Source organism: Oncorhynchus nerka, linkage group LG12 (assembly GCF_034236695.1).
Source record: "Oncorhynchus nerka isolate Pitt River linkage group LG12, Oner_Uvic_2.0, whole genome shotgun sequence".
NCBI lineage: Eukaryota > Metazoa > Chordata > Actinopteri > Salmoniformes > Salmonidae > Oncorhynchus > Oncorhynchus nerka.
In genome coordinates this window covers 71086115-71100615 of record NC_088407.1, presented here as the reverse complement: position 1 = coordinate 71100615, position 14501 = coordinate 71086115, and the positions used below count along the sequence as shown (strand labels likewise).

General features: G+C 42.1%; 1 protein-coding gene across 1 annotated transcript; it reads right to left on the bottom strand.

Annotated features, from left to right (window-relative positions):
* Window positions 1–1340: 1340 nt before the first annotated feature.
* LOC115138681 (TNF receptor-associated factor 3-like) lies at window positions 1341–14235 on the bottom strand. Its single transcript, XM_029675797.2, has 11 exons — window positions 13936–14235; window positions 8555–8829; window positions 8009–8060; window positions 7803–7907; window positions 7398–7562; window positions 6316–6396; window positions 6042–6116; window positions 5731–5823; window positions 5170–5310; window positions 4109–4283; window positions 1341–3284 (listed from the first exon to the last, which is right to left on the bottom strand). The coding sequence occupies exons 2-11, from the start codon at window positions 8824–8826 to the stop codon at window positions 2713–2715; spliced, it is 1731 nt and encodes a 576-aa protein (XP_029531657.1). The 5' UTR covers window positions 8827–8829; window positions 13936–14235; the 3' UTR covers window positions 1341–2712.
* Window positions 14236–14501: the final 266 nt, after the last annotated feature.

Below are 14501 nucleotides of genomic sequence, written 5' to 3'. Positions count from 1 at the left end.
CCGCCATACAAAAAGGGCTTATCTCACGCAGACAGAGAGTAAATACTCTCGCTTCGCCTCTCCCTCTATGATTTGCATTACCTTAACGGCACCGCCCTTCCCTATGAATGACCTAGTGACATGAGACTGAATATTCCAGAGGGAAAAATACTGAGTCTACCCCAAGCCCATTTATACATTTCAATGACGTGACATTGTCATAAGGGAAGTACAGTTTTATTATTCGATACTGCAAACTTGAATGGACAATACAAGTTTGCATTGAAGACTTGGAAAACTTAAATTCGCTCATAATAATGTTGAAGGAGGACAGGACTTTTATATTGTCAAATTTTTACAGACGCCATGGAATCCATATTAAGTGACAATGAGAATACATGTACTGCATTACATATTGTATGTAGGCACCTAGCAACATGCATGTTGCTTAGACACAGATGTCAGAAAGAAAAATGTGGAATCCTACAATGCCTTCACATAACCACATGGTTTATATGTATGTACGTGAAAACCTTGGCTAATTATTTAATAGTTGCCAGGTGGGAGCAACTTTACAAAAATACTAGAATGCACATTTATCGTGGAGAATATACATGACCTGAATGTACCCTGATCAGAACTGTCATACAGAATGTGGAATTGTGTTAGCTCTACATAACATCTCTGTCTGCAACAGTTCACTCACTGATGGATACACTGCCAGGTTCTCCTGAAATGTCACTTTGTAGCTGTAGCCTACCTGTGGTGGAAAATATACTGTAGAATAACATTCTGTACTATCCTGACATCTAGTGGAAGGAGAAGATAGACCCGCACCACGGAGGGTTCCCCATATTTGTTTTTGGACTGTTTCCTATGAAGCAGTGGTCCCCTACAGTCTGCACATACTTTTTTTGTCCAAGCGAACCCACAACAGCCAACCGCAAATAAACGTATCATCAAGACTTAAATTAACCAACTTGTGATCACTGTATATTTTCCTTGATTCAAAATAGGAAAAAGTGTAGCTCCCATTTCCTATGCCTTAAAAATGAATTCAAGATAACCTCTCACTCAAATTTACTTAGGTCCATTGCTACCCAGGGAGCATAGGCCACCAACGACTCATCTCTATTACACTCTGTTCTGTCTTCTCAATCTTGTTCCATCCCATGCCTGATCTTTTGGTGTCTGCTTCAAGCTCCAGCCTCCAGGTGTTTCTCTGGTGCCTTCTTTTCTGTCTCCCTTGTGGGTTCCAGGATAGAGCTTGACTGGTGATGTAGGAGGGCTTTCAGAGGGTGTGGCCAATCCCTCCCCATCTTCTCCTGATTTCCTCCACAGAAATCAAACATCAAAGCACATTCAAGTTTTGTTGAACAATTTTATTAATACACATTCAAACATAACTTGTGCAAATAACATTCTCCATCAACCATCATGAAAACAAGTCACTGTCACTTTGTCTCAGCTCAATCAACATGGTTGGAGTTTTAATGAGGCATTTTGTTTTCCCAACTGTTACAAAAAAAATATGATGCACAGCATCTGTTCTGAACATTACAAAACAATGTGTAAGTTACAAAAAGCAGTATAGAAGTAATTTACAGATCTTTATAGATCTTCAAAATGAAAGGCTAGTCTTATTCTTAACTCCGCGAGACAGTGGCATTGCTGTACCGGTGTGTATCCATTCCTTTGTGCCATCTTTGTCTGTGTCTGAAATGGCACCCAAATCCCTATATAGTGCACTACTTTTGTACAGCTCTGGCCAACAGTAGTGCACAATATAGGTAGCAGAATGACATTTCAGATGCAGACCAGGTCTACTAAAACCAAATCTGAAATACGAGCCTGCACACAAGACACACCCTACTGCTCACACAACACCTGTTAATAAAAGCTTGTCAATCAACAACTTTCTCCAACACAATCACAAGACTAGAAACATACATACTGTACATTACATTATGTACTTTAACAATGCAATAATACAACCAAACTTCACCAGCAATGCAAACAACATACACAACCACATATTGCATTGCATCTCCTTATTCAACATGTCATGTGGGATTGTATCTTCTGCCTTTAATGTAGACATGTTTCATCAACGTCAAGTAATGAGTTCTCAGAGATATTTGCTATTACAGAAGATAGTTGGGCACGGGACAACTATCTCCACACCTCGACTTGTGTTGGATGATGCACTGTCCCATGTTCTTCAAGGCAGAAATTATTCATGTCTACTGAAATATATTCACTATCTCCATTCTATATGATTTTTAGTTCTGGTAGATTGCTATACATACATACACATACACACATACATACATACATACATACTGGGTCCATGTAGTTTAATGATGGTTGCATCCTGATAACTTGGGTTAGAATGATCCACTATCCATTGCCATTTATACCTCTCCCTGCTGTGAGTAATATAGGCATTCCTTAGACTTTTTAACATTCAGCCTGGTTGAAAAATAACAATGTCCTTCTCTCACCTATCTGGTGAGCAACACAGGCACCAAAGGCAACTGCTCTGAGGTCCACCCAGCTCTTTCTGCAGGCTTAGGCTGCACCTTGAGATCTGCAAAGAAACCTTACTCTTATTCTAACTTCTTTTCTTGTTCTCCATCCTTCTTTCTGCTCTCTCCATCCCATCTTTTGCAATCTCTCTCACATAAGGGCACTCTGATCCAGATACATCTGCTGTTCTCTACAGACCAGGGGTCAAGGGTCAGGGAGGTCAGATGTGTCCACTGTGACCTTAATGAAGATGGTATCATCCTTGATGTAAGTACCGTTCTCCAGCACAGTTTGGGCCACGAACAGCGGGCAGCCCGAGGCTATGTTCATCTCTGCCGTGGGTCGTCTGAAGCTGCTGCTGTTGGGGTCTGGTTTGAAGGCATCCCCTAGGTGCTTCCTGGCTGGGCCCTGGTCCATCAGCATCAGAGTCACCTTCTGCTTAAAGGGCCATAGCAGCAGGGCATCGTACTCGCCACGCATCACAACAAAGAACAGAGACAGGTGGGTTCCTTTCCCCATGCCGTCTCCGTTCAGGTAGACCCGGGCACACATCTTGTAGCCAAAGTATCCAGTGTAGAAAGGCTGGCTGTAGAGAGACAGGGTCTTTGACGCCACGGCTTCTTGTTTCCGCCGCTTGTAGTCACGGATCTTCCAGATGAGCGTCCCATTGAAGGAGGCCGTCTCTAGGACCTGGAAGCGCAGGTCCATGTCGGCCAAGCGGATCTCGTGGACACTCAGCATGTCGTCCTGACGGGAGAGCTGTGTCTCTAAAGAACCTGCAGAGAAACAATAGAAAGCCAATGGAATAAGAGTCCTCCTGTATGTTTGTACCACTCTGTACTGGTTTTTATATATATTTTTTTTAACCCCTTTTTCTCCCCAATTGGAATCGTGGAATACAATTGGTAGTTAGTCTTGTCTCATCGCTGCAACTCGTGTACGGACTCGGGAGCGGCAAAGGTCGAGAGCCGTGCATCATCCGAAACACGACCCAACCAAGCCGCACTGCTTCTTGACATAATGCCCACTTAACCCAGAAGCCAGCCGCACCAATGTGTCGGAGGATACACTGTACACCTGGCGACTTTGTCAGTGTGCACTGCGCCTGGCCCGCCACAGGAGTCACTAGTGCGCGATGGGACAAGGACATCCCTGCCGGTCAAACACTCCCCTAACCCGGACAACACTGGGCCAATTGTGCGCCGCCCCATGAGTCTCCCATTCGCAGCCAGCTGTGACAGAGCCTGGACTCGAACCCAGAATTTCTAGTGGCACAGCTAGCACTGCGATGCTCGGGAGGCCCTAAAGCACTGTTTTTTTCCAATCACTGCTTTGCTCATAATGTAGCTTCAGACTTTGAACATATCAAAATCGGTCCATCACACTACACTCATTCTGAGCAACTCCTAAAAGAGTTACACAGGTTTTAGCGACAGTGAAGTAGCAAAGAATAACAGAATTCCCAAGACAAGTGTTGAGAGAGACAGAGACACGGAGGGAGAGACTAGAGAGCGAGACAGAGAGAAAGCTAGACAAAGGAAGACAGAGAGAGAGCGAGACAGAAACAGAAAAGAGTGAGAGAGCATTCAGGGGAACTCACCTAGTGTGTGTGTGGCTGGGATGGCCCCGCCCCTTCCTCCCTCTAGCGTTGCAACCCTGGAACGAATGCTCTCCACGGTGCCTCGTAGTGTTTCCACCTCCTCTCGGATGGTCCTCAGAGACCTCAGCTCCAGCTCCATCTCCAAAAGCTTCTCAGAGTGGGAACTCATCAAGTTCTACATGGAGAAAACGTCCACAAACACATACATACAGTTACACACACTTCATGTAGCCTAGGGGGTAGGTAGCCTAGCGGTTAAGAGCATTGGGCCAGTAAGCTGAAAGAGCGTTGGGCCGACTAGCTGAAAAATCTGTCGATGTGCCCTTGAGCAAGGCACATAACCCTAATTGCTCCTGTAAGTCGCTCTGGATAAGAACGTCTGCTAAATGACTTCTAATGTAAGTTCCATACATGACAGGACTTTACCTCCAACTGAGAAATCAGTAAATGGGACTGTGGGACAAGACCAGTATTATTATGTATGTCAAAGACTAGTATTACATCTTTATTGAGAGGTTTTATAATGACAGTGTACAAAACATAAACACATGTTCTTTCCATGACAGAATGACCAGGTGAATCCAGGTGAACACTTTGATCCCTTATTGATGTCACTTGTTAAGTCCACTTCAATCAGTGTAGATGAAGGGGAGAAAACGGGTTAAAGAAGGACTCACCTGGTCACAGTTAAGACATGGATTGTGCATGTGTGCCATTCAGAGGTTGAATGGGGAGAACAAAAGATTGAAGTGACTTTGAACGGGGTATGATGGTAAGTGCCAGACGCACCGGTTTGACTGTATTGAGAACTGCAACGCTGCTGAGTTTTTCACATTCAACAGTTTCCTGTGTATATCAAGAAGGGTCAACCACCCAAAGGACATCCAGCCAACTTGACAACTGTGGGAAGCATTGGAGTCAACATGGGTCAGCATCCCTGTGGAACGCTTTCGACACCTTGTAGAGTCCATACCCCAACAAATTGAGGCTGTTCTGATGGCCAAAAGGGGGTGCAACTCACATGTTTTGTACACTCAGTGTATTTTGACCTTTTCATTTACCTGCATGGTAGTGAGCTTCTGCTCCAGCTGTCTGTTATTCTCCCTCATCTCCTCGTACTGAGACTCTGTTTCAGACAGACGGCTGCTTAGGCCAGGCAGAACCTTGTACCGCTCCAGAAGCTCTCCTTTAACATCCTCCATCTAGATGGGTGGGAAACATTCTGTCTTAATACTGCTTTCATTACTCTGAACTACGTAACCATTCAGCCCTGTGATTAGTTGGTTGTTAACAAGTTAGTTGTGGTTGAATATTCAGTTTAATTTCTCCCAATGTATTATTTTTGGGTACTTGTCAAAATACATTTTGTTAGAATGTATGTGTTATTTGTAACATGTAAGAGCACATACTCAAATGTGTGATTAGATCATGAGTCAAAACAAGTATGACAGGTAATGCAGATAGATACAAGGCAACATATTTATACACTGTATGCCTTGCATATGGAATGAAATAGAAGTTGGTCATGATGCTGGTGAATTTTCATTATGTTGACTTTATACATGTTTCCTTTAATGGTACACAGGGCAAATTGTTCTAAAGAACAAAGTAGAGTTGATTACCTTGGCCTCCAGCGTAGTGTTCCTGGTTGCCATCAGCCGCAGGTGTTCAGAGGCAAAGCTTGATTCATGATCCCTCATGTCTTGGTTGAGACCCTACAGAGGAATATCAGGGAAAATATCATATCAGTAACATACCAGCTTAAAACTACTGTATGTTCTCTTAAATGCGTTGTAGTTCAGTGGGACAATAGCCAGACAACAGAGTAGAAGAGACATCATGAGGAGTTCATAGTGGCCATGATATTACAACTTATATTAAGCATATTATTATTAATACCACTTTTAACAATCATAGTAACATGAAGACTGACCATGAAATTGCATCCAAAGCGGATAAAGGAGCAGGTGACATGAGCCTTGGGGCACACATGTTGATGACTTGTCAGCTGAGAGTAGAAACACATTTAGGTTCAATCATGTCCTTCTATACCAAGCATTTACATTACAATGTGGTCTCAATTAAATGGGCAACCGTATCACAGCATCTATAACTATGTTACTCCATCTGATGGTAAGAGAAAAGCTGCCCATACTGCCTTGCATGAATACATTTTATACTTACAAACATTAAAATACACTCCTTACCTCGCTCCTCCGTATGGAGGGAAAAGTACAATGATTGGGGCAGGCCACCGGACATGAAGGACAAACGGTTTCTTTGTGTTTCTGAAAAATTTAAATAAGAATAAGAAATAAAAGTAACAAATAATTAAAGAGCAGAAGAAAAATAACAATAGCGAGACTATATACAGGGGGTACCGGTACAGAGTCCATGTGCGGGGGCACCGGTTAGTCGAGGTAATATGTACATGTAGTTAAAATTATTAAAGTGACTATGCTTGGATAATAAACAGAGAGTAGCAGCAGTGTAAAGGGAGGGCAATGCAAATAGTCTGGGAAGCCATTTGATTAGATGTTCAGGAGTCTTATGGCTTGGGAGTAAAAGTTGTTTAGAAGCCTCTTGGACCGAGACTTGGTGCTCCAATACCGCTTGCCATGCGGTAGCAGATATTCGGTGTTGTTGTAGTCAGTGCTTAAAAGGCAATTCCACAACTTTTTAACTTAATTTCTTTATCTCCAGCACAATACCAGTGTCTACATATGTGAAAACTTTACATTTCTACGTTTTGTATAAAAAAATATAAAGTAAAAAAGACCCGATGACGTCATCAAAAGTTTAAACATTTTAAACACTGGGTGTTTCTCAAATAGCATAATTATGAAGTTAAACGTTTGCTGTGTGCATATCTTATTCCGTCTATTGTTGCCTTTGTCCTTGCTGGAAGAAGGTTCAGTGAATGGGGAGGTGCTGCGTGAGGTAATACAGTAGGGGGAGTGCAAGTGCTTCTCAAATGTAATGTTTTATGCGTTCTCCACACTCTCATCTTCACAAGAACGTACTCAAGAGAACGTTGTGGGAGAATGCACTCGGCACTTGGGAGTGTGGAGCACGGTAGTATGCATATTGAGAAACACCCTATGAGATTTGCGGTGACACACCAGTATGGTGCTGGAGAAAATGAATATATGGTTGAAAAGTGTCGGAATTGCCCTTTAAGGTGGACTAAAATATGTGCCAGTACTAATTTTGGGTGCCGGTCACAATATTCTATAAGAGGTACAGGTTCGGTGAGCACCGGCCCAACTCAAGTAGTTGTTCTAGTTACCTGTAATTCAGTCATGGCCATCTTGTGCATGCAGAATTCACAGGTGGTCTCTCTGTGTTTACATTTCCAACTCAAGTGCTCAGGAATGTCTTTGCGCATCATCTTCTCTTTGCACTTTCCTAAAGGGCATGGCACCTCAAAATACGGACACACATTCAAATGATCCTGGGAAAAAAGGAGGAAAGGGAATCATAAGGATTTGGTGTAAAGAAAATGTAGCCTATTATGAAGTGCTATAAATAAGATCGCATTTGGGTTGTAGTCATTACAGTTTCAACAGGAAACGTTCAACCAATGTGACTGAAATCAACGAGAATTGTAGATAAACACTTTTCTAGAGTTTGAATAATGACTGTGCGTAACAATGGGACTTTTTCAATTTCCCTGAGTCAGTCAGACACTTACCATGACCTGATGTAGACTCATCTGCTCCTTACAGCCATTCTTCTCACTCCTGCAGTACACTCTCAGAGCCATGATCTCTCTATGGCAGCACACATCACGGAAGATCTGACAGAAAACACAACGGCTACTGTGAGGAGACACGCTGTGATTATGTATGAGGCCATTTAGAAAGGGCATAGTGATGCAAATCATTCACATAGTCTTACCTTGTCTTTGAACAAAGGCTCCATATCTGCTGGACATACTGGATTTGGTTTGCTGTAAAGACGACAAGACATTTAGGTACATTAATACGATGATGATTAACGTGGAGTGAGAAATCTATCATTATAAACTGGGTGGTTCGAGCCCTGAATGCTGCTTGGCTGACAGCCGTGGTATATCAGGGTATGACAAAACATTTATTTTTACTGTTCTAGTTTGTAACCAGTTTATAATAAAGAACAGCCCTTAGCCGTGGTATATTAGCCATATATCACACCCCCTTGGGCCTCATTGCTTAATTAACTCATGTCCAATCAAATCCTCCTTTTAGCAACATGTGGCAAATGACATCATTATTTCTCAATCATAATCATCACACGATCACTAAACAATTATGACAACCCCCATTACCAGAAGACAGCTGACATATCAAACACACTGACAAGAAGACGTTTGTCATTTCTCAACTATCATTTCCTAAAAAAAAAACATGCCCCTTCACTCTCACACTCATCATGAAACTGAAATCTCTTGTCCTCAGGCCTCACCTTAGCTGCTCGGAGATGCAGGTTTCACAGAAGCGGTGTCCACACTCTGTCTGCCTGGGGTTGCAGAGCACTAGCCTGCAGGCCTCACAGCAGTATTTGGGCTCTGGGGTGGCTATGAAGTGGTCCCAGAAGCCCCCGTGCTGGGGTAAGAAGCCTGCCTCGGGGTCGCTGGGCCAGGGGCGCTGGGCCAGAGAGAGAGCAGCCAGGGAGGGAGAGCGATGCTGGAGGGGGATCTGCAGCTCCCGCACGTCCGCATTCCGCCCTGCTGACATGACCTGGCGAGGGCACGGACACACACACACAGAGAAAGACAGGAGGGAAGAGATGTTTAATAAAAATGCACCCGACAGTTACAACATACAGGACAAACACGCATTTCATAAAAAAGGAGTATACAATCGTCTTATGTTACATGGTCTTGGAGTGGGACAATGGTGTTTGAGCTGAGGATGTGTGTGTGAGTGTGTTAATGCTGAGCATTCATTGCCACATCAACAGCCCTGACTCTCAGGCCAAACCTTGGGAAACCCCTTCATAACAGACATAGTTAACTGGGGCTAATGTTATCTCTGCTCTGGGGGGTGGGGGGTGCGGTAAAGCAGGAAGGCCCGGCTTGGGACTGGAATAGAGCATATCCAAAAGTAGATGGAGTAGAGCTGGGAGGATAAAGTGAAAGTTATCAACACCAACCATACAGATCATTTACCGCAGGCATTTTGCTGAGATCTTTTACTACGATAAGTAGCCTATACTACATAAATGTGAAGTTGAAATTAAATAAGTTTACTAATATGGGTGACTGTTAAAAGGACTGGTGATGGCTACAATCAAACTATAGTAGATGTAGTAGCTCAAAAGGATAAAAAACAACTGCGGAGGTGCACATTGTTATAAACGTATCATCCTATGTTTTTATTGTTATTGCATCAATTCAGGAAATTTATCGCAATACGGCTTTTGTCCATATGGCCCTGCTCTAATGGAGGACAGGAGAGCTTAATCTAAACTGACACAAGCCTTTATTATAGACTTGCCAACACATTATTCATTTTCCGAGGGCAAGCGATCTAGGCTTGAACATCCAACCCAAATCACAGCATACACCATCCTAAAAGACAGCATCATCCACTGAACATCCAACCTCAAACTGATCAAAACATATGTAAGGTTCTACTAAATATGTAGCTGGTCTTCCATCATTGTCCTTTTGCCTTTTGGTAGGCCGTCATTGTCAATAAGAATTTGTTCTTAACTGACTTGCTTAGCTAAATAAAGGCTAAATAAAAAAATAAAATTAAAATAAATATGGAACATTCTTCCAACAAGTATGTGGAACATTCTTCCAACAGTGCCTTCAGAAAGTATTCAGACCCCCTTTTACCATATTTTGTTATGATACATGCTAAAATGGATTAAATACATTATTTTCCTCATCCATCTACACACAATACCCCATAATGACAAAGTGAAAACAGTTTTTTTGAAATTTGTGCAAATGTACTAAAAATAACAAACAGAAACACCTTATTCATATAAGTATTCAGACCCTTTGTTATAAGAATCCAAATTGAGTTCAGGTGCATTCTGTTTCCAATGATCATCCTTGAGATGTTTCTACAACTTAATTGGAGTCCACCTGTGGTAAATTCAATGGAATGGACATGATTTGGAAAGGCACACACCTGTCTATATAAGGTCTCACAGTTGACAGTGCATGTCAGAGCAAAAACCAAGACATGAGGTCGAAGGAATTATCCGTAGAGCTCAGAGACAGGATTGTGAAGAGGCACAGATCTGGGGAAGGGTACCAAAACATTTCTGTAGCATTGAAGGTCCCCAAGAACACAGTGGCCTCCATCATTCTTAAATGGAAGAAGTTTGGAACCACCAAGACTCTTCCTAGAGCTGTCCGCCCAGTCAAACTGAGAAATCCGGGGAGAAGGGCCTTGATCAAGGAGGTGACCAAGAACCCGATGGTCACTCTGACAGAGCTCCAGAGTTTCTCTGTGGAGATGAGAGAACCTTCCAGGAGGACAACCATCTTTGCAGCACTCCACCACACAGCCTTTATGGTAGTGGCCAGACAGAAGCCACTCCTCATTAAAAAGGCACATGACAGCCCACTTGGAGTTTGCCAAAAGGCATCTAAAGACTCTCAGACCATGACAAACAAGGTTCTCTGGTCTGATGAAACCAAGATTTAACTCTTTGGCCTGAATGCCAAGGGTCATTTCAGGAGGAAACCTGGCACCATCCCTACAGAGAAGCATGGTGGTGGCAGTATCATGCTGTGGGTATGTTTTTCAGCAACAGGTACTGGGAGACTTGTCAGGATCGAGGGAAAGATGAACGGAGCTACGTACGGAGAGATCCTTCATGAAAACCTGCTCCAGAGCGCTCAGAACCTCACACTGGGGCGAAGGTTCATCTTCCAACAGGACAACGACCCTAAGTACACAGCCAAGACAACACAGGAGTGGCTTCGGGACAAGTGTCCGAATGTCCTTGAGTGGCCCAGCCAGAACACGGAATTGAGCCCGATCGAACATCTCTAGAAAAACCTGAAACCTGTGCAGCGACGCTCCGCATCCAACCTGACAGAGCTTGAGAGGATCTGCAGGGAAGAATGGGGGAAACGCCCCAAATACAGGTGTGCCAAGTTTGTAGCATCATACCCAAGAAGACAAGGCTGTAATCTCTGCCAAAGAAGCCTCAACAAAGTACTGAGTAAATGGTCTGAATACTTAAGTAAATGTGATATTTCCGTTTGTATACAACAACAAAAAAACCTGTCTTTGCTTTGTCATTATGGGGTATTGTGTGTAGATTGATGAGGGGGGGAAACTATTTCATCCATTTTAGAATATGGCTGTAACAACATGTGGAAAAAGTAAAGGGGTCTGAACACATTCCGAATGCACTGTATGTGGAACATTCTTCCATCATGCATGTGTATTGTTCAAAGGAAGAATTCCATGAAAAGCTATAGATGAACAAGGACCTAATGACTGAACCTTCAGCTCTACATCCTGTCTCACATGGTTCAACTGGCTCATTCATACAAATGAAACAATTCAGATTCACACTAGTTAGGATATCAAGACTGGCCACTTCTACAGGTTTGCCTTCAATTTTCCCTCAACGTTGAAAGTACATCAGCCCATCATCACTGGATGAGCAAGTGGGTTAAGCCTAGGCTATTGGCTGACCAGTTCCTGTGGTTCTCAGGGGACTTCCTGGGATAGTGAAGGGGCTTTTCCACATGCTGCTTCACCGCTGTCTATCATCACTGACTGACTGACTGCACAAACACACACACACAGGTGTAGGCCTACACAAACCCTAGACCCAGCTGAATCGAAGCTGCCAGCAAAAGTTTGAAATGTAGATTGGCTAGGCTATATATCTAATTCAAAGCATATAGTACAGTTGAGATCGTCTTGGGTACATTTGGGCCGGGAATGAGATTAATCAGGTCTCTCTTCCTCTACGGGAAATCGGTTTGATGAAACGCAGAGCATTATGTATAAAAGGGTATTTCCCCTGTTAAATACACTCACTGATTTACATGGAGAATGAACAAGATCTTTTGAGAAATAGGCCCAATATTCTCATCTTTAAACCTGGTCATATGCTTGATGTTGACAGGTCAAATTGTATGTAAGAATGACTGGATGGAGAAAAGTAGAGGGAAATTTGTTACATGTTGTAGCTTCTCAAGTGCGATCATCTTCAAATCAAATCAAATGTTATTAGTCACAGGCGCCGAATACAACAGGTGTAGACCTTACAGTGAAATTCTTACTTACAGGCCCTTAACCAACAATGCAGTTTAAAAAATATGGATAATTAAAGAGCAGCAGTAAAATAACAATAGCGAGACTACATACAGGGGCTACCGATACAGAGTCAATGTGTGGGGGCACAGATTAGTCGAGGTAATATGTACATGTAGGTAGAGTATTTAAAGTGACTATGACTATGCATAGATGACAACAATAGAGAGTAGCAGCGGTGTAAAAGGGGGGGCAATGCAAATAGTCTGGGTAGCCATTTAATTAGATGTTCAGGAGTCTTATGGCTTGGGGGTAGAAGCTGTTTAGAAGCCTTATATGGCCATGCAATGCACCAGCTATCTATTCTACACAGACATTATTGGTACAGAGGTCAGTTTCTCCACTCCAATCATACAGATGTAACCAAGTCTTGAATGCTGCTAGAGTATCATGACATCACAAAAAAAAATGTAACATGTAGGGGAATTCTATGACTGACCTGTCATTGTACATGGGCAATTCCACAGTAACGGGATTACGCTGAGACTCACTTTTTTCACTTTAAAATGTATGAGAAACAAAAACTATTGATTTCAATGTTTAACAAACAATACAAGTATATGCACAATGGCTACTTTGAACAACTTACATAGTAAATAATCATAGTGGAAAAACTGTGCAGATGCAAAGTTTGGTAACAGAATTACTGTAAAATCTCCCTAAGTTGTATTCTGTTACAAAACTTTATATCTGCACAGTTCTTCCTGTAAATATGTTTTTGTAAACTACTATTTCCACCGAACATTTTTCACTGTAATTTGAAGTCAATGTTTTGGCTTGGAATACATTTTGAAGTGACAAATTTGAGTCTCAGCAGAATTCTGTTACATGGAATTGCCCACGTGTAATTCTATAGCCTGAAAGCAATAGAACATGTTTCAACTGTGTGAACAGACATCCAAACAGCTGAATCTTACGAGAATAGAGAATCATGCTTTTTCACAGTGATCTTAGATCTGGTCAATAAAAAATGAAACAGATTCCATAAAAATATATTTTCAATGTTTCATATGCATACAGGCATACTGTTTAGCATGATTCAAAGGCATTATTGACATATGTTAAGCATATAATTTGAATTTAGATATTTTTTTGCAACCAATATTCACCCAATAGGCCAATACACTAACTGTGTACCTTGTGTGAGCCTGTTCACCGTACTCAAATAATAATTTATGCAAATGACTTTGATGCACTGACTAGACAACTAATTTGTCATAACTGCAATGAATGTATTACACATGCATTAGCGTAATACTGAATATATAATACAATGAGACATGTCAAGGTGATTACATAGATTAATCCATTTTTAGAATATTTTCACAATTGGCTAAATCTGGCTAAATCTCGCAGGCAATTCAGTACACCGAAATTGATATTTGAAATTACCTCATACCCCAATTCGAAGCCTCCCTAGCTCCCCGCTTTGGTACACCACTGTATGGCTACTCAACATGTTTTTACAAACATAGCTACATGCGGTGTCCCCACATTGTAACATGGACGATATTATTAACTTTCCTAGTTAGCAACAATACTTACATGAATCAGATCTGTAACGTTGACAAATGCAACGTCGTTTTTCAGTAGCTACAATGTTATAAATGGAGCTTCGGTGAATGGCACGTTCATGAAGGCGAACACCACAATGTAACCGCTTACAATGAAAACGACCGAACTCCGTTTTTAAAATAGGCAGCTAGAGTATTGTATCGGTAGCTGACATCGTAAAAACAATATTAAAGTAAAATGTTTTTTAAAATCGAGATGGGAACATAGCAAAATGGAGCCGCCGCTCATTCTTCTGGCTGTTGATGTCTCAGTTGGAAAGCCCCCCTTCGGTATTTCTTCCCCAGGAAATCCCCGTCATGAAGAAAAAAAATTGTAGTCAGCCAGTGACAGGCAATGATGTTTAGTATCGGATTTCCTCTAGATGGCAGTGTCATCAACTGTGAACTGTACTACGGGAATTGCTGTCAGACACAGAAATGTGCAATGCTCTGTACACTCCGTACCCATCACATACTCTACTTGAAAAATGTCTTCCTATCCTAGTAAAAACATTTATAGTTGTGCTATCTGTTCTGAAACAATAGTTCATGATCCTT